This window comes from Lepus europaeus, chromosome 9 (genome assembly GCF_033115175.1).
Source record: "Lepus europaeus isolate LE1 chromosome 9, mLepTim1.pri, whole genome shotgun sequence".
Lineage (NCBI taxonomy): Eukaryota > Metazoa > Chordata > Mammalia > Lagomorpha > Leporidae > Lepus > Lepus europaeus.
Window position 1 is genome coordinate 31,402,056 of NC_084835.1, and position 24,024 is coordinate 31,426,079.

The window sequence follows — 24,024 nt, forward strand, 5'->3', positions numbered from 1 at the left end:
GAATGAGGAAACAGTAAATCACTCTTGGAACATCACAGTGATAACTCCTTCAGGAAAAATCCTCTGACGGATGCTGAAATTAGCAAGCAAAAGTTTGAGAACAGGATATTGCAGTCTCAAAGTACCTCCCTCCCCTGAAAAAAATATTTTTTAATTACAAAGAGAAAAATAGTAATTTTACAGTGGAGAAACCTGGCATACTCTACCTTAACTAAACCATTAAGATTAAAACAACCTGTAATAAGACATACTGACATCTCTGCTATGATGCACTAAGAAGTCTCCCTGACTTCCATGCCCCTAATATGTTGCACTGAGAAGTGGCCATCACCTCCGTTAGATTCCTCCCAATAATGCATAACCTCAGGCTAATCACACGAACAAAGCAAAACAACTCAACTAAGGAACATACAATGAAACCAGTACTCCACTTCTAACATAAAGCAATGAGGAACTTTCTGGCCAGAGTTGTGGTGCAGAGAGCTAAGCTGCCAGCAATGCTGCCAGTGCCAGTTGGAGTCCCAGCTGCTCCATTTCCAATCCAGCAACCTGCTAATGTGCCAGGACAGATGCTTTAAATGTTTGTACCCCTTCCAATTATGTGGGAGATCCGGATGGAGCTCTGGGCTTCAAGCTTTGGCCTGGGTCAGCTGTGGCCGCTGCAAACATTTGGGGGAGTGAACCAGCAGATGGAAGACAGCTCACTCACTCACTCTCTCGCTCCCTCTCACCCTCCCTCCCTCCTTCTCTCTTTCTCTCTCACTGTCTCACTCTTCCCTTCAAATGAATCAATCCTTTAAAAAAAGAATGAGAAGAGTGAGGAACTTTCACAAATTGGAGAGGACAATGGAGACAGGATACCTATATGAAATGTGGAAAACCTAGAATGGATCTTGAAACAGAAAAAGGATATTAGTAAGGAGGAAAATACCAGCACACCAATGTTTTCTTATTTTTTACTACCGAACTAGGTTTATATAAAATGTTACCTTTACACAAAAAAAGGAAAAAAAAAAAAAGAAAAAAAGGAAAAAAAAAAAGAAAAAATAATAAAATGCTAACATTAGGAGAAACTGAGTAAATTCATTTGCAACTCTGACACAAGTTTAAAATTATCTCAAACTGGGGCCGATGCTGTGGCACAGCTGGTTAATGCCCTGGCCTGAAGTGCTGGCATCCCATATGGGCACCGGTTTGAAACCTGGCTGCTCCACTTCCAATTCAGCTCTCTGCTATGGCCTGGGAAAGCAGTAGAAGATGACCCAAGTCCTTGGACCCCTGCACCCACAGGGGAGACTCTGAAGAAGCTCCTGGCTCTTAGCTTCAGATCAGCACAGCTCCAGCTACTGCGGCCAACTGGGGAGTAAACCAGCAGATGGAAGATCTTTCTCTGCCTCTCCTTTTCTTTCTGTGCAACTCTGACTTTCAAATAAATAAATTTAAAAAAAAAAACCTGATACGTTAAAATACCAAGGAAATGATTAGGCCATGAGAATTCTGCCTTCATGATTGCGATTAGTGCCTTCATAAAAGGAGAATTTGAAGAGCTAGCTTGCCACAAGAAGGCACCATCCATGAAGCAGAAAGCAGGCCTTCATAACATCAGTCAATACCTTGATCTTGGATTTCCCAGTCTCCAAAACTAAGAACTAAATTTCCTTATTTTATAAGCCACTGAGTTTATGGTATATGTGGTTACAGTAGCCTGAACAGAATACAACACAAATCACTTATCTGATAAGGGTCTTGTATACAGAACACATGAAGAACAACACATACAACTAAACAATTAAAAGGTAAGTACTCCAGTTTTTAAGTGGGCAAAGGATTTCCATAGGCATTTCTCAAAGGAAAAAGAAAAACATGAAATGGCCAATAAATATGAAAAAACACACAGTATCATTAGTCAGTAGGGAAATGCAAATAAAACCACAGTAAGGTAGGACTCATACCCACTAGGATGGCCATAATAAAAAGAAAAAACAATAACAAGGGTTGGCAAGAATGTGAAGAAAATGGAACTCTCACATACTGATGGTAGAAAGCAGTTGAGGGGTAGACATTTGGCCCAATGACTGAGATGTTGGTTAGGATGCTCGTGGATATGAGAGTACGTGGGTTTAATATCCATCTCCAGCTACTGACTCCAGCTTCCTGCTAATACAGATCCTGAGAGGCAATGGTGATGGTTCAAGGAAACTGGACCCCTGCTACTCAACACGAGAGAGGTGGATTGTGTTTCCAACCCCTAGTTTTGGCCCAAGCCCAGTCCTGAGCTGCTGTGGATATCTGCAGAGTGAAGCAGTAGATGGGAGTTCTGTCTGTCTCTCTTTATCTCTGCCTCTCAAATAACTTTGATAAAAATCACCTGCACTTTACAAGTCTTTTGCCACGTTCCCAGCATTGTATGGAATGCTTCATTTTTTTAAAAAAAGAAAAAGGGTTCAGTAGTTTCTCAGAACGTTAAACATAGAGTTACCATATGGCCCAACAATTTCACTCTTAGGTATATGTCCAAGTGAAAACGTATGTTATACAAAAACCTGTACATGAATATTCATAACATGGTTCCTAACAGCCAAAAAAAAGTCCATACACTACATAATTCTATCATATAAAATGTGCATAACACACAAATCCACAGCGACTGAAAGTAGATGAGTTGGTCATCAAGGGCTGGGGAGAAAGGGAAATGGGGATGGGGTTTCTTAAAGGGATGATAAAAATATTCTAGAACTGGACAGCAGTGATAGTTGCAAAATCCTGTGAAAAACACTGAATTATATATTTTTAAATGGTAAACTTTATGGTACATGAATATTTGAATTTTTTAAAAAGGAAAAAACATAGCTATACCTAATGTTTCAAACCTTAAAAAGTCATATGATAGGCCGGCGCCGCAGCTCAATAGGCTAATCCTCCACCTAGCGGCGCCGGCACACTGGGTTCTAGTCCCAGTTGCCCCTCTTCCAGTCTCTCTGCGGTGGCCCGGGAGTGCAGTGGAGGATGGCCCAAGTGCTTGGGCCCTGCACCCCATGGGAGACGAGGAGAAGCACCTGGCTCCTGCTTTTGGATCAGCACGGTGCACCGGCTGCAGCACGCCAGCTGCGGCAGCCATTGGAGGGTGAACCAATGGAAAAGGAAGACCTTTCTCTCTGTCTCTCTCTCTGTCCACTCTGCCTGTCAAAAAAAAAAAGTCATGTGATAAAAATTATAGTCTCTCTTCCCATAGATGTCCAGGTCACCTTCCTCAAGTGAAACCACTATTATTCACCAATTTGAATCTCCCTTATCAAATCCTATCCAGCACATGAAATAAGTGATTTTCAGTTCCTGTTTTGTAATTTCTGCAAATCTTCAAAGAATACATGCATATAATTTTTTAATTATATAAAACTAAAATTTTTAACTATGTAAACTTTAAGGTTCAACTCAAATCTCACCTTCCACCAGAACTTTTTACTTAGTCTCTGGATCACTTATGCCTACTTTTCTTTTAATTCTGCAGTTAAATTCCTGGACAGCAAGGAGTCTCATGTCCTCCTCAATGTTTTTGTTTGTTTTAAACTGAGAGGCAGACAAAGAGACACAGACATATTGGGCTGGGGTTGGTTTAGGGTCAAAACCATGAGCCAGGAACTCAAATCAGGTCTCCCATGTGGTTGGGAGAAATCCAATTACTTGAACCTCTCATGGTCTAAACTGGCAGGACACTAGCGTCAGAAGCTGGAGCTGGGAACTGAACCCAGGCACTCTAATGTGAGACGTGGGCATCTTAAATGCCAGGCTAAATGCCCACTCCACATCTTTATCTCTTGTTTATGATGACTAATAGAATCTTTTACACGTAATAGATGCTAAGCAAACAAATTATTATTGCTATTGAAACAGCATCAGTGCTCCTATTATAATAAATACTAACAAAAACTTAATTTTAAATCTATATTAATTATGAAGGGTCCCAAAATTACACAGGAATTCATTAGGTAAGTAATATTGATGTAATTCAAATGAACTAGACCAAAAGAGTAACTATTTCATTATTTCAGGAAAACTCAATTAATAATCTTAACAGCTAAATTTACCAAGTACTTCCCTCATACCAGGCATTGTACTGTGTCAGTCCTCACAAATACACTAGGAAGAGGAAACTATTATCATCTCATTTCAGCATCTACCCAATCAACACAGGTCACACTGGTCTGGGGTTCAGAAACTTTTCTTTTTGTTTCTTTTTTTTTTTTTTTAAGATTTACTTATTTATTTGGAAACAGTTACAGAAACAGAGAGAAGGCTTCCATCCACTGGTTCACTCCCCAGATGACAACAACACCCAGGTCAACACCAGGAACCCAATACTCAACCTGGGTCTCCCATGTGGGTAGCAGTAGCCCAAGTTCTTGAGCCATCATCTACTGCCTCCTAGGATGTGCATTAGCAAGAAGCAGAGAAGCATGGACCAGAACCAGGCACTCTGAAGCAGGATGTGGGCATCCCAAGAGGCACCTCATCTATGGCATCAAATACTCACCCACTAAAAATATTTAGTATTCAACTCACAAAACGGTTATAGGTGCTACTATTGCATTTTAGTATTCACTTACACAGAGGAAAACATTGGGGAATAAAAAGACAACTATTACTGCCAATAACTGGGGAATTCAAGTTATCACTAATATATCACACATCTGCTTTGCTTCAATTTATACTAAAAATAGTAAAAAAAAAAAAAAAGCATAGTGGCTGTGGAGTCAGAAGGACTTGGGTTTAAATCTTGGCTTAATAGGTATCTGATTTGGGGCAAGTTACTCTTACTCCTCAGAGTTCCAGTTTACTTATTTAAAAACAATTCATATTACTTAATTAGAGTGACTAAATGAAAAAAATGATATAAATGATGCTGAACTTATTCAATTTTTCTAATCGTTATTCATTTCCCAATTCCTTTAATAAGAAACTACTAGTTATCACCACTTATGAGTGTCACAGAAGTAAAAGAGTAGTAACAAGAAATTAAGAGAAAATATCAAACATTAGTGGCCTACTGATTTCTATGTTATAAGTATCAATTAAAACAAACTTTCTCTAACAGAACAATCGTAGAAGCAACTTGGGTCTTGCTTTTACATCTCCAATATGAATCTAAAACCCACAAAGTCTGTCAACCACAACACGGCCTGCAGTTGTTGAGCCCTTGCCGTGTGCTTCACATACTTTAAACAACTTTTATGGAATCTGTGTGAAATTGCTTCTACTACCCCTGTCTATACAAGAAGGACTGAAGCACAAAGAGAATGAGTGGCTTCACCAAAATAATACTCCTAGTAAGTACAGAGACGAGGATACCAGCCCATTCCTGGTCTGTCTTTTCACCCACTCACCCATGACGTTAGCCTGCTTCCCACAAGTCAACCAAATCTAAGCATCTCAAGCCAGGCTGTGTAAAACAGCAGTTCTCAAACTTTCTGGTCCCAGAACTCCTTTACACTCTTTAAATCTACTGAGGTTCCCAAACAGCTTCTTTTCATATGAGTCCCATCTATCAACATCCGCCATTATTAGAAACTAAAAAGGATCATGTATTAAATATGTACTAATTTATTCTAAAACAGTGACAAACTACTGTTAAAACAAATATTGTTTTTATGAAAGATAATTGTACATGCCCAAATAAAATAAAACTAAAACATCACAGAAGATGGTGTTGTTCTACATTGCTGTAAATCTCACCCCAAATGTGCCTCCACATAATAACTATCAGGTTCTGATTCTGATTCCAAAAGTCTGAGGTAAAGTCCCAGGATTTGTGTTTGTATCAAATGCCTCACATGATTCTTTTGAATCACAAATAACTCAAAAACACAAATAACTCAAACAGATGGAAGCCTAGTGATACATAAATAGCTTAAATTTACCAAAATAAAACCATTCAGCCTCATTTCTAAGCATTCACAGATACTTCCACATTCTAGGTAAAACAGGCCATAATCCTTTATTCCAAAATTTTAGGAGCATAATTGTGTAGAATTTTCATTCATATATAACTTTACCTCTCAAATAACTCAGTTACTATTAAATTTTTTAAGTTTATATTATAAAACTCAAGCTCATAGATTAAAATAAACCTTTTGTTACCTAAGATTATAACTGCTCCTAGATAGTTAAGGTTTGTTGCCTGCCAGTATCTAATTCTTCCCATCTCCCTTTATTTATACAATCCTTTGAATTTTAGCTGTACTGCCACCCAGAATTAAGATTTCCCAACCTCCCCTGTAGTTTGGTATAGACTTGACTTGTGACCAAGTTTTGATTTATAATATATGAGAAATAGTATTCACAACTTCCAGGTACTGCCCTTAAATGGATAGGATAAGAATGTCACCAATGCAGTACTGCTGCCCAACAAAACTAGGTCATGAATAAAAGGGGACTTAAGGGGAAATGTCTGGGTCAATGATAATTCTATTTTTTTTATCTATATGGCAGCTCCATGTGTATTTTACAAAAATTCATCAAATTACAGACTTAGAATTTGTGTACTTTTCTATATGTATGTTATACTTCAAAAGAGATAAATGCACATTTTAAAAAAGGCCTGACATGACATGTATCAGGACAGGATGGCCCTTGGATTTCAATTCACTCAATCTCTAAACTAAGCACGCTACTGAACACCTGGTAACTCTGAACATGGAATATACACTGAATTACCTCTCTCAAGAAAGGGTAAAGTTCAGATGTAACTGTCCATGTTTTGTACCATTCATCATATAAACACAATAAAGCATAGGCATTTGTAAAAGTGCTAACCGGACAGCAGCACGTCTCAGATTATCTCCACACTGGTATTTTATCATTTCATAACAGAATCAGAGGCTGGCTAACACCAAGGAGGCCTCTGTAAATTCTGGAGGCCTAAGAAGCTCAGGAGGTTACTAGAGATTTAATCCGCAAGTCATAGATTATATTAAGCTACGGCCGGCGCTGTGGCTCAACAGGCTAATCCTCCGCCTTGTGGCGCCGGCACACCGGGTTCTAGTCCCGGTCAGGGCACCGGATTCTTTCCTGGTTGTCCCTCTTCCAGGCCAGCTCTCTGCTATGGCCCGGGAGTGCAGTGGAGGATGGCCCAGGTGTTTGGGCCCTGTACCCCATGGGAGACCAGGAGAAGCACCTGGCTCCTGCCTTCAGATCAGCGCAGTGCACCGGCCGCAGCGCGCTGGCCATGGCGGCCATTGGAGGGTGAACCAATGGCAAAGGAAGACCTTTCTCTCTGTCTCTCTCTCTCTCACTGTCCACTCTGCCTGTCAAAAAATAATAATAATAATAATAAAAATTTAAAAAAGATTATATTAAGCTACTATGAAGCACTACTAGTTCACAAGAAAACATAAAGGCCACTATTAATATCCTACCCTTCCTCCTAACCTAACGGCCTGCATTCCTGCTAAATGGTAAATTTCACAAAGCGAGGGATGAATGAGGCTCCAGAATATAACAGTGTCTGGGATATGGTAGCTGCCCAATAAATATCAGCTGTATAGATGGCTCTAAGATACAGCACAGCAATATACAGTTACACATAGCATCCATTTCAGTTAGAACAGTAAACTCAATGAGAATCAAACACTGAGGCTAGGGGTCATCCAGTTCATGAGAAAGAAACAGAGCAAACAACCCGCCACACAGCTGCCTTTATTATTCTCAGAAGAATAAACAGGAAACTTTGCTAAGATAAAGAACACTGGTCACTCCTCCAGGCTCCACCCTATTAGGGAATGAGGGGAAACAGCAGTGATTTTAAAAATTGGAAATGGGGGCAGGTGTTTGGCCTAGTGGTTAAGATGCCCACCTCCCATATCAATAGTGCCTGGGTTTGATTCTAGGCGTTGGCTCCTTCCTCCAGCTTCCTACTGATATAGATCCTGGGAGACAGTGGTGATGGTTCAAGTAGTTGGGTCCCTAACTCCCAACTTGGGAGACCTGGACTGAGTTGCTGGCATCAGACTTCTGCCTTGGCCAATCCCTAGCCCAGCCCTGGTCATCCCAGTCCTTTGGGGAGTGAACTAGCAGATAGAAGCTCTCTTTGTCTCTGTCTCCCAAATAAATAAAATTTTAAAAATAAGTAAGAATGAAATATATGACTCAGATAATAAATTAATGATAGATTGTCCTGGTTTTTACAATCTAAATAATCTAAAATTCTTTTCAGCAAGAAGTGATCTATAAGTGATATGTACACAGAAATGGGCTATATCATAAATTATCAGGAAAATTAAATTAAATCTAACAAACTTGCTTCTCAGGATGGACTTTAAAAAAAAAAGAATTTATTTGAAAGACAGAGTTACAGAGATAGGGAGAGAGAGAGACGGAAAGAAAGAGAACCTTCCATCTGCTGGTTTACTCCCCAGATGGCTATAATGGCCAGGACTGGGACTGGGCCAGACCGAAACCAGAAGCCTGGAACTCCATCTAGGTCCCCTTCATGGGTGGCAGGGGCCCAAGTATTTGTGCCATCTTACACTGCTTTCCCAGAGGCATTAGCAGGGAGCTGTATGGGAGGTAGAGAAGCCAAGACTTCAATCTTGGAGATGCTGGCCTCACACGAAGCGGCTTAACCCACTGCACCATGACACTAGCTCCCAGGAAGGACTGTTTAAAAATTGTTTATTTATTTGAAAAGTAAAAAGACAGAGAAAGACAGATTTCAACCCATTGGTTCACACCCCAAATGCCCACAACAACCAGGGCTAGGCCAGGCTTACACCAGAAACCCAGAACATCTTCTGGGTCTCCTAAGTGTGAAAGAGCCTCAAATACTTGAGCCATCTCTCTGTCTCCCAGGCACATTAGTGGGAAGCTGGAATGCAAGCAAAGTTGCCAGGATTTGAATCAAGCATTCCTAATACAGAAGGCCGGCATCTCAAGTGGTGACTTCACCAATTATTTTATCTATTTGAAAGGCAGACTTTCAGATAGAGGGGTAGACAGAGAGAGATTTTCCTTCCACTGGTTCACTTCCCAAAATGGCCACAACGGCTAGGGCTGGGCCAGGCAGAAGCTGGGAGTGTGCAGCATGATCTAGGCCTCGCACATAAGTGCAGGATCCCAAGCACTTGGGTCATCCTGCTGCTTTCCCAGGAACATTAGTAGGAAGATGGATCAGAAGTGGAGAAGCCACTCAAACTAGTACCTGTATGCGATGCTGGTGCTACAGGCGGTGGTTTAACGTGCTATGCCACAATGCCAGTCCTGGAATATTAATATTGGTGATTCACACTAACAACTCCAAGTTTCCTCTTGGAGAAGTAGAATTAGGAATGATATTTTCTAATGTTCATATTTTTCCCTTCTTGCTCATTTTTCAACAATGAGCATGTTATTACTCTGGAGGAAAAAAAGTGAGTAAACAAGCCAATTCTGGATTCACCTTTCCTAGAGTCTGCTTTTATTGAGTAAGTGAAATGCTGCCTGTAAGAATTAATGCCTGTTATTTGATGCATGCTCAATTTGTTATTTCCCTTTATAGTGTCCTTTTACATTAACTTATCAGTGTGGGGCTATTCTTAACTATTCCTTTATTATCATAATTTTCCCTTAAAGTGACTTTTTAAAAAAAGATAGAAGTTTTGGGCCTGGTGCTGTGGTGTACTGGGTAAAGCCACTGCCTGCGGCAGCAGCATCCCATTTGAGCGCTGATTCAAGTCCTGACTGCTTCTCTTCCAATCCAGCTCTCTGCTATGGCCTGGGAAAGCAGCAGAAGATGGCCCAAGTGTTTGGGCCCCTGCACCCTTTTGGGAGACCCAGAAGAAGCTCTAGGCTCCTGGTTTTGGATCTGTGCAGTGGATGGTGTTACTATATAACCAGGTCAGTTCAAAGCCAGAAGTGACACAAAGTATATAAAATCCAGGTGACTTCAAACCTTGTTTCAGAAGACACTTGGATTCTATAGTGGTGCTTCCAGGGTCACCCTCAGGGGAAAAGAACTTGAACACATTTTTTCGGTCTCTTCCCAAACCAAATGCCCACCTTAACACCATCTCTACTTCAGACATTTCATGCAAGGTACACCACTCTTTCCCCGACCCAGGTCTTAAGCCAATTGCATTAGTGGACATCTGTCCCAAGCAGGACCTGAGTACCTTCTTGCAGTGTTTGGAACAAGAGTAAAAGATTGACCCTCTTCACTAAGCAGCTGCAAAGGGCAACTCCCCCACCACAAAGGTCAGCAAAGTAAAGGAAGTCAGTTTGCAAGGAACATGAAGCATGAAGAAGACCCACCAAAAGACACAAACTTCCCTGGTTCTGGGCTATTTTCCGGAGCTCCGCTAGCTTTGTGCCTTGAACAGCTTGAAACACCTTGGTAATCTTAGTGCCATTTTCTGTTTTCTGCTTGGGGTAGCTTAAATTATTTTCTGTTGCCTACAACTAGATCCACACACACTCCCCATTTCAACCACATTAGCCAATACGGTTCTACATTAGATTTTTACTTACACAGGGGGAAAAAAATCCCCTTTACAGAAGTACTAATTCAAATATCTCAATTTCATTTTCCTAATACAAAACTAAGGTCCAACTTCCCAAAGCAAAAATCAGGGGTTCTTTCCACTGAAAAGGGGAATTTTTGGAAAATCAATTCTTCCCAAATGCAGACTTAAATAGGCCTTACTATGTCCTAGGCATTGTTCCAAATGCTTTAGCAATATCAGCTTACCTAATCCTCACAACAATGTCACAATACATGTACCGTTACCCTGTTATACAGTGGAGGAATATAAGGCTCAGACAAGCTAAGCAACTTACCCAGTCACATGGATTCAAACTCAGCCAGCTCAGTTCTAGTGTCTGGGTTCTTGACCACTATTCTACACTGTGTGTTTAGCAGAGATTTTAAAGTTTCTTCCTTATTCTGAGAGGCAAAGAAACACAGAGAGAGAAGATAGAAAAAGAAGAAACTTCTATCCACTGGTTCACTCCCCAGATGCCTGCAACGGTCAAAGTCAGATGCTGAGCACTCACTCCAGGTCTCCCACATGCATGTCAGAGACCCAGCCACTTGAGCCATCACCACTGTCTCCCAGGGTCTGCATCAGAAGGAAGTAGGAGTTGAGACCAAGAGTCAGGAGGCCAGCGCTGTGGTGTAGCGGGTAAAGCTGCCGCCTGCATTGCTGGCATCCCATATAGGCACCGGTTTGAGACCTGGCTGCTCCACTTCCATTCCAGCTCTCTGCTACGGCCTGGGAAAGCAGTGGAAGATAGCTCAAATCCTTGGGCCCCTGTACCTGTGCGGGAGACCCGGAAGAAGCTCCTAGCTCCTGACTTCAGATCAGCACAGCTCTGGGTATTGTGGCCACCTGGGGAGTGAACCAGCAGATGGAAGACCTCTCTCTTTCTCTCTCTCTGCCTCTCTGTAACTCTGCCTTTCAAATAAATAAATAAATCTTAAAAAAAAAAAAAAAAAAAAAGAGCAAGAATCAGGCGTCAAACCCAGGTACTCGGGCCGGCGCCATAGCTCACTTGATTAATCCTCTGCCTGCTGCGCCAGCATCCCATATGGGCGCCATGTTCTAGTCCCAGTTGCTCCTCTTCCAGTCTAGCTCTCTGCTGTGGCCCAGGAAGGCAGTGGAGGATGGCCCAAGTGTTTGGGCCCCTCCACCCACACGGGAGACCAGGAGGAAGCACCTGGCTCCTGGTTTCAGACTGACGTAGCTCTAGCCATAGTGGCCATTTTGGGGGTGAACCAACAGAAGGAAGACCCTTCCCTCTGTCTCTCTCTCTCACTAACTCTATCTGTCAAAAAAAAAAAAAAAAAAAACCAAAAACCTAGGTACTCCTCTGTGGGGATACAGGTGCCTTAATGAATAGTCTAAACATTCACCTCTTTAATAAGGATTCTGCATTTGTAAGAAATCTACAAATAAATACTTTGTCACGGCAGAACAGCCTCCTAAGTCCATCTCACACAGGTCGACTCCAAGATATTATCTCCAAACTCAGTTTGTATCTATTTTTAAATTAATCTTCTGTTTGAGCTCCCTTGTTCCTGTATTATAGACTGCCATTTCTCCAACAGAATTCTACACTCACTTTCTTGTCCCATTCCAGATCTTTGTCTATTTTCAGCATGAATATGATCACAATGCAAAAGTGAAACATTTTTCAACTATTTTGCTGCATTACTTACTAATTTGTCTTTTTCTTCATTTCAAACAGTTTTATTTGAGAGGTACAGAAAAACTCTGCTTCATTCCCCAAATGCTCACAATGGCCTGGCTCATGCCAAAGCCAGGACCTTGAAATTTTTTTTTAATATTTATTTTTAGCTATTTGAAAGGCACAGTTACAGAGCGAGAGGGAGGGAGAGACAGAGATCTTCCATCTGCTGGTTCACTCTCCAAATTGCTGGAATGGCCAAGGCTGGGTCAGGCTGAAGCCAGGAGCTTCTTCTAGGTCTCCCACATAAGTGTAGGGGTCCAAGTATTTGGCTCATCTTTTGCTGCCTTCCCAGCTGCATTAGCAGGGAGCTGGATAGGAAGTGGAACAGCCAGGACTCAAGCTGGCGCCCATACAAGATGCTATTGTCACAGGCAACAGCTTTACCTGCTATGCCACAATGCTGACTCCAGAACCTTGGAAGTTAATTCAGGTCTTCCATGTGTGTGGCAGAGACCTGACTACTTGAGCCATCACCTGCTGCATCCCAGGATCCACATTAGCAGGGAAGCTGGAATAAAGAGTGAAACCAGGACCCAAACCCAAACTGTACTCTGATAGGGGACATAGTTTTAACTGCTAGGCCAATCATCTGCCTCCTTTACTTCATTTTAAAAATGGCAAACTTGTGGCCGGCGCTGCGGCTCACTTGGCTAATCCTCTGCCTGCGGCGCTGGCACCCTGGGTTCTAGTCCCGGTTGGGGAGCCGGATTCTGTCCCAGTTGCTCCTCTTCCAGTCCAGCTCTCTGCTATGGCCCGGGAAGGCAGTGGAGGATGGCTCAAAGTGCTTGGGCCCTGCACCCGCACGGGAGACCAGGAGGAAGCACCTGGCTTCTGGCTTCGGATCAGCACAGCGCGCCAGCCGTAGTGGCCATTTGGGGTGTGAACCAAAGGAAGGAAGACCTTTCTCTCTGTCTCTCTCTCTCTCACTGTCTAACTCTGCCTGTCAAAAAAAAAAAAAAGGCAAACTTGGGGCATAGTGGGTAAAGATGCCACCTATAGGCCGGCACCGTGGCTCACTAGGCTAATCCTCCGCCTTGTGGCGCCGGCACACCGGGTTCTAGTCCCGGTCGGGGCACCAATCCTGTCCGGTTGCCCCTCTTCCAGGCCAGCTCTCTGCTGTGGCCAGGGAGTGCAGTGGAGGATGGCCCAGGTGCTTGGGCCCTGCACTCGCATGGGAGACCAGGAGAAGCACCTGGCTCCTGCCATCGGATCAGCGCGGTGCGCCGGCCGACGAAAGACCTTTCTCTCTGTCTCTCTCTCTCACTGTCCACTCTGCCTGTCAAAAAAAAAAAAAAAAAAAAAAAAAAAAAAAGATGCCACCTATAACACTGGCATCCATATGGGTGTTAGTTCGAGTTCCAGCTACTCCACTTCCCATAAAGTTTCCTGCTAATGCGCCAGGAAAAGTAGCAGAGGATGCCCCAAGTCCTTGGCCCCTGCACCCAGATGGGATACCTAGATGAAGCTCCAGGCTCCTGGCTTCTGCCTGACCCAACCTCAGAAGTTGTGGACATCTGAGGAGTGAACCAGCAGATGGAAGATCTCTCTCTCTACCTCTCCCTCTCTAACTCTGCCTTTCAAATAAATAGTCTTTTTAAAATGGCAAGGCAAATATTCCATATTTCTCCCTGGGTAAAACAAAGTAAAAATTAAGTTACTTAGTTTTGTATTTTACCTGTGATTATCTTTCTTTGAGCCCTTTATTAGAGAATCTTCCCATGCTCATCTGACACCTTCTAAAATCAGTGATTCTATATATTTTTAAACATTTGTTTATTTATTTGAAATGTAGGGTGATAGAGAAGGGTAGACAGATATCTTCCATCCATTGGTTTACTTCCCAAATGGTCACAACAGCCAGTTCAAGTCCCAGCTGTTCCACTTCCAGTTCAGCTCCTGCTAATATCCTTGGGAAAGCAGCAAAAGACGGCCCAAGTGCTTGGGCCCTTGTACCCAAGTGGGAGACTCAAATAAAGCTCCTGGCTATCTGGGGAGTGAACCAGAGAATAGAAGATCTCTGTCTCTCCCTTTTCCTTATCTCTTTTTCTCTCTCGTCTCTCTCTGTGACTACACTCTTCAAATAAATAAATAAATTCTCATATAAAGAATGTCTCAAAAGAATCTTTAGCTATTTAAGAACTCAACTGGGGCCAGCACTGTGGCACACCACTTGCAATGCCCCCAGTCCTTATCAGAACGGCAGTCCAAGTCTCAGCTGCTCCAATTCCAATCCAACTTCTTGGCTAATGTGCCTGGGAAAGCAGCAGCAGATGTCCCAAGAACCTGGGATCCTGAAACTCAAGTAGGAGACTGGGATAGAATTCCTGGTTCCTGGATTCAGTCTGGGCTAGTCCTGGTTATTGTGGGCATTTGGGGAGTGAACCAGTAGATGGAAGATCTCTCTCTTTCTCTTTCTCTTGCTGCTATTCGGTCATTCAAAGGAATGAAACTTTTTAAAAATGTAATTGGGTGAGCATTTAGCCTAATGGTTAAGACAGCATGTTCCCACATCAGAGCACCTGGTTTGATACCTGGCTGCAGCTCCTGGCTCCAACTTTCTGCTGATATACCACCTCAGAGGCAGTGGTGATGGCTCAAAGTAACTGGGTCCCTGATACCCAAGTAGGAGACCTGGATTTAGTTACCAACTCCCAGGTTCAGCCGCTGTTGGCATTTGGGGAATAAATCTGCAGAGGGCACACGCTCACTCTCTAATAATTAAGTTTTTTTTTAAAAAAATGCAATCAGGGCCAGCGCTGTGGCGCAATGGGTTAACGCCCTGGCCTGAAGCATCAGCATCCCATATGGGTGCCGGTTCTACTCCTGGCTGCTCTTCTTCCAATCCAGCTCTCTGCTATGGCCTCGGATAGCAGTAGAATATGGCCCAAGTCCTTGGGCCCCTGCAACTGCGTGGAGACCTGGAAGAAGCTCCTGGCTCCTTGCTCCTGGATTTGGATTGGCTGTTGTGACCAACTGGGGACTGACCCAGCGGATGGAAGACCTCTCTCTCTCTGTCTACCTCTCTCTGTAACTCTGTCTTTCAAATAAATAAAATAAATCAACTGTGGCCGGCGCCGTGGCTCACTAGGCTAACCCTCCGCCTTGCAGCGCCGGCACACCGGGTTCTAGTCCCGGTCGGGGTGCCAGATTCTGTCCCGGTTGCCCCTCTTCCAGGCCAGCTCTCTGCTGTGGCCCAGGAGTGCAGTGGAGGATGGCCCAGGTGCTTGGGCCCTGCACCCCACGGGAGACCAGGAGAAGCACCTGGCTCCTGCCTTCGGATCAGCGCAGTGCGCCGGCCGTGGCAGCCATTGGAGGGTGAACCAACGGCAAAGGAAGACCTTTCTCTCTGTCTCTCTCTCTCACTGTCCACTCTGCCTGTCAAAAATAAAAATAAAAGTAAAAAAAATACAATCAACTGTAACAACTTACTCTATGCTTTCTAGTTTAATACTATTTTGCTGTACATATAACTCTGGGCTAACATGTCAACCGAAATGGTAAATGGCTTTTAAATCTTCCAAAGTCTTTGGGAACTTTCATTGTACCCCAGTAAGATGAAAGACTGCTCACCTATTCATTCAGCCAACAAATACTTACTGAATGGTGCTATGTGCCACACACTGCATTGGGCTCAAATGAGCTTCTGAGATTTAACTCTTGCTTCTCCCCTAAACTATCTCAATCTACAAATACTGGTTACAAGGATAAGCACCTGGCTCCTGCCGGATCGGCGCAGTGCGCCTGCCGCAGCGCACCAGCCGCGGCGGCCATTGGAGGGTGAACCAAAGGCAAAAAGGAAAACCTTTCTCCCTATCTCTCTCACTGTCCACTCTGCCTGTAAAAAAAAATAAATAAATAAAATAAAAAAAATAAAATACTGGTTACAGTGTATGTCCAGCAAATTGCATAATGCCCATATCTTAGTGCAAACAATGTTTACTGAACTGTGTAATAAACACCAAGAAGACAGGTTTAATACAAAAGCAGTAGTTTCACATTAGGAAAAACCTCCTTCACCGGTTTTCTCAGACAACTGAGCCATTAACATCTTTATCACCACCCAAAACCCAAAATGCTTCTAAACACAAGTCCTTCAGATAACGTTTTTCTTGGACACATAAAAACAAGCAATTTCTTGTGCTACTAAAAGGACCCTAAAATAATGTCAAGAATGACTAAAACTCCACGGCCTTTCAACAAGGTGCCATAAAGCCGGAAAACGTGTCAGAGCCACAAGCAAAGGACTTTCCTTATATTCAGCCTGACATCAGCTTTCAAGATAAACGGTCAAGAAACAACATAAAGAAATGACGGAAACGAGGAACGCAAAGTGGGAAAGGAGGCAGTCACGCTAAGGTAAGCATCTGACTCGGGCTGAATGGAAGGCTCTAAGAGTTCCTGACAAGGAACAATCTGAGCCTCAAGAAATGGTTGTGCAAGCTTCGCCATTAGAGTTCCCCATATGTCAGGGGGCATTGTTCCCTTCTTGAAGAAGTCCCAAACATCCTGCCTGCAGCTTTCTCCCGGGACCGCTAACACTTTGAGTTATTCTTGGACTCTGGGATCTTAAAACAAAACAAAACACGAACATCAACAAGTACTTAGGAGGGGCCTAGAGGGAACTTTTCACCCCTAGCCGCAGCCCAAGATCCTCCCACGGTAACTGCCAATGGACAGCAGCCCGGCCCCACGGCGGAGAGGCGGCCGGCCACGCCCGGATGCGCAGCGGCTGGGGTCCAGGCCCGCCGGCCCACGGACCACAGACTCTGCCAGAGCCGCCCCGGGCTGGGGGCGGAGCGCGGGGCCTGAGTGCGGCCGGGCCTCACCTCCACGGCCTGGCCCAGCTCCAGGTCGAAGCCCACCACACACACGCAATGCAGCCAGGCTGAGAAACCGTCCCAGCGCAGCAGGCCCCGGCCGCGGCCATCGTCCTCTTCATCGTCCTCCAGAGCGGCTCCCGCCGCCACAAGGGCTGACGCCTCGCGCCCGTCGGCCGCAGCCACCGTCTCGTCCAACAGCCCGCTGGTGCTGGACCCCAAGCCCGCTGGGCCCCGCACAGCCATCCGCCGCCCCCTGGCTGTTCGCGCCGCCTCCACCGCTGACCGCGCTGCAGAGCGCGCTCGGCTCCGCGCAGGCGCAGCCGCCGCTGCCGCAGCCGCCGGGGACCCACTCCGACGGGGCGGGGCCGCAGGCCACGTGACGCCGGAGCCCTGCTCTGCACTGGTCCTCCGGCCCCCGGAGGACGTGGGGACGCCACGCAGCCGCTGGTCTCGGTGGGTGAAGCCTGCCCTGACCTCCCTGTCGTAAACTGAGACAGTGGTTCATGATCCTTGTCACTCCGGTTCGCAGCACAAGGACCAGGGAATGAACTGTTCTTGGAATTATTATAATAACGTATTACTGAAACATAAATGGTAACTCTAGCTAACATTTATCGAGCATTTTCTCCCTGTGCCAGTTGAGGGTCAGGTACAAATGTTATCTTATTAAGTCCTCCCATAATCGCAGGTAGGTAGGCTTTATTGCATTTCACAGAGTAGGAAACAGGTTCTGAGAGGTTATGTAATTAGCCCGCAAGGATGACAACTCGGAGGCTGGCCCGAGGTTCATGCAGTTTGCTGATTCAGACATCTGTGCTTTCCCTCGGCTCCTTCCTCCCAACCGAGACTCCTCCCACCTTTCTGAGGCAGGCTGGCTGTGACTCACATCTCCAGACCTTTCTGGAACTTCAGGTTGGGCAGGTAGGTTGGTTTGCAGGGCAACCTGTGGCTCATGCTCACTCACTCATGCTCACTCAGCACTAGGGCAAGGCAAAGGCCTGGTCCAGGCAGCTTTATATTCTCAGAGAACAGATCAGCACTGGACTGGGCACCTGGGAGGCACTTGTTCTGAATTGTTGCTGATTCCTGAGTAGCATTCATTCAGCACCCACTAGATTGAGGAAATACAGCATGATGAAACTCAACATGAAGGGCCAGCGCTGTGGCGCAGTGGGTTAAAGCTCCAGCCTGCAGCACCGGCTTTCCATATGGGCGCTGGTTTGAGTCCGGGCTGCTCCTATTCCAATCTGGCTCTCTGCTATGGCCTGGGAAAGCAGTGGTGGATGGCCCAAGTCCTTGGGCCCCTGCACCTGCGTGGGAGACCTGGAGGAAGCTCCTGGCTCCTGGCTTCAGATCAGCTCAGCTCTGGCCATTGCATTCACTTGGGGAGTGAACCAGCAGAAGGGAAGACCTCTCTTTCTGGTTCTGCCTCTCTCTGTAACTCTGTATTTCAAATAAATAAAATAATTAAAAAAAAAAGAAACTAAACATGAAACACAATAATACCCCCAATAGAAAAATGGATAAAATATAATTGAATAATGCATAAGTATATTTTTAAAAAATAAGATAGTGTTCATCACTTTATACTCATTAACATACCTGATTCTCTCAACAATCCCAAAATAGGGGTCTTATTATTCCCACTGTACAGATAAACTGAGGAGCCACTAAATTAGTATGTCACAGCAATAGGTAGCAGAACAGAGATTTAATATGCATTTATTTGAGAGCCAAAGAGAGAGAAAGAGCTCCCACATCCACTGGTTTATTCCTCAAAGGCCTGCAGCTAACTGCTAGGGTGCTAGGGCAAGGCCAGGATGAAGTCAGGAGCTGGAAACTCAAGCCACATCTCCCATCTAGGTGGGAGGAACTCAACAAACTTGAGTCATTACCACAGCCTCCCAGGGTCTGCATTAGTAGGAAGCTGGAGCCAGGTATCAAACCCAGGTACTCTCATGTGGGACACAGGCATCTTAATCACTAGGCTAAATGTCTACACCAAGAACAGAGATTTAAACCCAGATCTTTCTGACATCCTGAGCTTGCAAGCATTTATAACACTGCCCAAATCCACGTAATTTAGCAAACACTGTCCTCACCACATCCATAGAATGTTTGTCTGAAGTAAGCCTTAATATCCTTGTTTTCAAGGAGATAGTGAAATATTCTCAGACATCAAAAGTGCTGTTTGCTAGAAATTTACTTTAGGACAAAAGACGAACTACGGATGGCACTTAAGTGAGAAGTCAAGTCTTAGGCCAAAGCAACCACCATCCTACTCCGGAGTACCACTGTAGCTGAAAGAGAGGAACTATATTCTGCATTCAAGTCTCTAAACCCACTATTAGGAAAGAACAGAGGCCTTTTGTATTATAAAAGAACGCTGGTCTAAAGTGAAAAGACCTGAGTCCTCGTGCCAGCTCTACACATGATCATAGTAGGCAAGCTGCTCCAAGATCCAATTTTTGCACTGGTAAAATGATTGCTAAAAAACTGGTAAAATCATTGCTAATTCATCTCACTGACTGCTGGGATGAGGCAAGCTATCCTAATGTATACATTTTACTGGTTTCTACTTAATTATTAATGATTACTGAGCACTAAACCCCAGTTGTTCTACCTATTTTTTGACATGTGGATACAAAACTGCTTTTCTCTGAAATGCTGTTCTATGATACTGGGTTGCTATGGTTTGGATATTAGTTTGTGTGTTCCCAAAGGCCCAAGGGTTAAAGGCGTGACCCCCAAAGTCTACATTAATGGTTAATAGATTGATGTTAATGGTTAATGGAATAAGGGTGTAAACCTAATCCAATTATGGTGCCTGAAGGTGGGGCCCTGGTTAGCGATTAGATTGGATTAGCTTGTTGGGCAGAGCCCATGATTGAATCATAGTGCTTCATAAACAGAGAGACCACACAGGCAGATGACAAGTGTGCTGTCTTTCTGCTTCCTGGCTTATCAGGTGATCATTTTTCTTTGTTCATAGTTTGCCATTGCTATCCTGCAGCCTCATCAGACAGCTGGACCAATGGGACTGGCTCGATATTGAACTCTGAATCCCCAAAAGCATAAGCCAAAATAAACCTTTTGCTTTATAAGTAGCCTGTGTCGTGTACTTAAAGTAATGAAAAGCTGATTAACATATGGGTTAAGGATAATCTTGTCAAAATATAGTACCCTGAAAACAACTTATTAAGAGTGCCAAAAATTCCATGAGAAAGTTTTCCACTAGAGAATTTTAAAAGTTAAAGAAAATCATTCATTCAGTCTTGAAAAAATTTTTAAAAGGCAAAGATACTATTAATTAAACCTTTATGTCTAAAATCTATCACCACCTGGGGAAAACAAAGTAGCTCTGGTATTTCTTGCCTCCATTCTCATAACTGATATTCCGCCTCAGAATCTATTTCAATATTTATACTTGTGTGGGATCCGAGATTAAAAAAAAAAAAGTGCTGACTTCTTCCTTCTTTAAGTTTGTCATTAGAACCTTTGAATCTGAAAGGATCTTGAATCAGGTCATCTCTCAAAATTTCCCATTCTATTCACGAATCTTCTGGTATTCGGCCAGCCAGCCTCTTTTCTAACCCTCCCTATTAAAGTTAAGTCACCATCTTTCAGAGCTCGTATTTTCTGGATGCTCACGGGCTAGCAAACACTTCCTTTTATGGAGATGAAATCAACCATGTTGTAATATGCACCATTGATCTAAGTTGTATTTGCTGAGATTACACAGAAGAGTCCATCCCTTTTACATGAAAACCCTGTGAATGTTTCAAAATAGCTATCCCATACCCTGGTGTCTTCTAGTTTCCAGAGTAAATGACCCCAGATTCTCCAATTGTTCCTCAAAGGATGTAGTTTCTAGGCTATTCATCATTCTGTTGCTCAACTTGGGTATACTCCAACTTGTTGATGTCACTCTTAAAATGCAGAAGGAAACATCATCCTCCAGGTGTGATCTGACCACTGCAGGGTGTACTCTGGGGCTATTACCTTCCTTGTCCAACCACCAGCCTTCTATTAATGCCCGTTCAGATCACATTTGCTTGTTTTGGCAGCCAAGTCATATCCCTGGCTCAGGTTGCATTTACTGTCAACTAAAGCCCTGGTCTTGTTTTCGTGTATGAAGCACTTAAGTCAGGGTAGGCTGCTTTAGCCAAGAGCATGACTGCATCCATGGCTCTGCTGCTCTTCTAATATTACCAAGAACCCTGAACACAGGATTAAAAACATTCCAAACTTCCTTACTCACCCCTAACTAAACTCCTGATATTTCAGCAATTTTCACAGTCAAAAGAAAAAGAGAAAGAAGTAAAGGGCGAGTAAGAGTATGAAAATATGTTGTCATCTGCAATGTGAGGTCTCTGTGCTTAGTTTTACCAAAAAGACCTGCAGGGAATCCAAATGACCTACATTACCCGCATAACCTAGTTGGGCAGTCAGAGGACTTCCCTCTTACACTTGAGCTAAATGCTACCAAGGTTACTGGGGCATAACTACAATGTAGTGGCAAGACAGTACATAAAGAAATACACAGAGGCCCAAGCACAAATGTACTATCAATACAGAACTGATTTTATTGAAAGATTTGTTTTATTTATGTGAAAATTAGGATTACAGAGAGATATGGAAAGAAATATTTTGCATCAGCTGGTTTACTCTCCAAATGACCACTACGGCAAAGAATGATCCAGGCAGAAACCAGGAGCAAGAAACTCCATCTGGGTCTCCCACATGGATAGCAGGGGCTTAGCTACATGGGCCATCTTCCACTGCTTTCCCAGGCTCATTAGCAATAAGCTGGATCAGAAGTGAAACAGCCAGGACTTGAACTGGCATTCATATGGGCAGCCGGCATCCCTGTGGCAGCTTAACCTGCTGTGCCACAATGCCAGCCCTGAGAATTGAATTTTATTGCAGTACATCTTTGAAAGACAAAATGCTCAAATGCAGATTTTGAGGAGAAGATCAAACCAAAGAATACTATAAAATGCACTGTTAGGTGCTTTCTATACTGTTTATGAAAGCTTAAAAAAAAGATGAACTTTCTTTTTTCATCTTTACATTTCTAATATCTATGCAGTGCTTGACACATGGCAAGCATTCAGTAGATATTCACTGAATGAATGAATGCCCTAAAAAAATATATTTTTAAAAATTTTTTGCCAGACAGAGTTAGACAGTGAAAAAGAGAGAGAGAAAGAGAGAGTTATAGGCAGTGAGAGAGAGAGAGAGAAAGGTCTTCCTTCCGTTGGTTCACTCCCCTCATGGCCGCTACGGCCGGCGCTGTGCCGATCGGAAGCCAGGAGCCGGGTACTTCCTCCCGGTCTCCCAAGCAGGTGCAGGGACCCAAGCACTAGCACTTGGGCCATCCTCCGCTGCCCTTCCGGGCCACAGCAGAGAGCTGGACTGGAAGAGGAGCAACCGGGACTAGAACCCGGTGCCCCAACCGGGACTAGAACCCGAGGTGCCAGCATTGTAGGCGGAGGATTAGCCAAGTGAGCCATGGAGCTAGCCAAAAAAAAATATATCTTTAGCTTTTATTATTTTACAGAATTTTCCTTTCAGAGTTGTATAAATACACCAAAAGTTTACATTAAAATGTTTCTTAAATGTAATTCACTCAGTTTAAAAGAAGACTGGGGCCCACACTGTAGCTCAGCGGGTTGAAGCCATGGCCTGCAGCACTGACATCCCATATTGGTGCCAGTTGGAGTCCCAGCTGCTCTACTTCTATTCCAGCTTTCTGCTAATGTGGTTGGGGAAGTAGCCGGAGATGGCTCACGTGCCTAGGCCCCTGCACCTACTTGGGAGGCCTGGAAGAAGCTCCAAGCTCCTGGCTTTAGCCTAGCCCAGTCCTGGCTGTTGCAGCCATTTGGGGAGTGAACCAGCGGATGGAAGATCCATCTCTCCTTTTTTATCTCTATAACTCTGCCTTTCAAATAAATAAATAAATCTTTTAAAAAGAAAAGAAAACTAAAGATAGTAACACCTTACTTATTTGAAGGTTACTTCCAATTATCTGAAACAGTACCTGGAAGTGAGTTTTCAATTTTTTTTAAAGATTATATTTATTTGAGAGATAGAGTTATAGACAGATGGAGAGACAGAGAAAAAAGTCTTCCACATGCTGGTTTATTTCCCAAATAGCTGCAACAGCCAGAGCTGGGCCAATCCGAAGCCAGGATCCAGGAGCTTCTTCCGGGTCTCCCATGCAGATTCAGGGGCTCAAGCACTTGGGCCATCTTCTGCTGCTTTCCCATGTCATAGCAGAAAGCTGGATCAGAAGAGAAGCAGCTGGGACTTGAACCGGAGCCCATATGGGATGCTGGCACCGGAGGCAGAAGCCCAGCCCCTGGAAGTGGGTTTAATAGGCCTAATAGCAGTCAAAATGCAAAACAGAAAGTTTACCAGCAAACTTCAGGTACTTTAATCAGAAAGGCTTAAGGCTGTCACTCATATATTACTTTGTCTAAGTTTACACATAATTCTAACAGATTGATTGTCTGGCTTCCCGGATCAAGTAAAAGAGCTCCTGGCTACTTAAAACTGGGCCTGACAACAACAGAAAATAAAAGATAATATATTAATTAAAGTAAAAGAAAAAAGGGCACAGAAAACAAAAAAATTCAAGATACGCAGTGAACTCTGGCTGACTCAAGGCAAATAGAAGTGCTGGAAAATAGAAGTACTGGGAAATAAAAACGGGAATTTTGCTTTTGATTTTACACAGTTCTGTATTGTTCCAGTTATTTAGAGAGGGCATGGATTGCTTCTGAAATTAAAACATTAAAAGATAGTAAGAGTATAAAAAAGCTGTTTATAATATTAAAAAACTGGAAACCACCTAAATGTCCAGCAACAGGAAACTGATGGAAGATATCATATATCCATTCAATAACTTATGCAGTCACTCAAAATGTCACATATGAATATTTTGTGGCAGAAAAACGTTCAACGTACATACCTCAAGCAG

General features: G+C 43.7%; 1 protein-coding gene across 1 annotated transcript in view; it reads right to left on the minus strand.

Annotated features, from left to right (window-relative positions):
* Positions 1-17,301, minus strand: part of DENND6A (DENN domain containing 6A) — an 89,757-nt gene extending 72,456 nt beyond the window's left edge. Inside the window, exon 1 of the mRNA XM_062201128.1 lies at positions 17,046-17,301. Coding sequence (XP_062057112.1) covers positions 17,046-17,282 — 237 coding nt within the window. The 5' untranslated portion in view covers positions 17,283-17,301. The remainder of the gene's footprint in view (positions 1-17,045) is intronic.
* Positions 17,302-24,024: the final 6,723 nt, after the last annotated feature.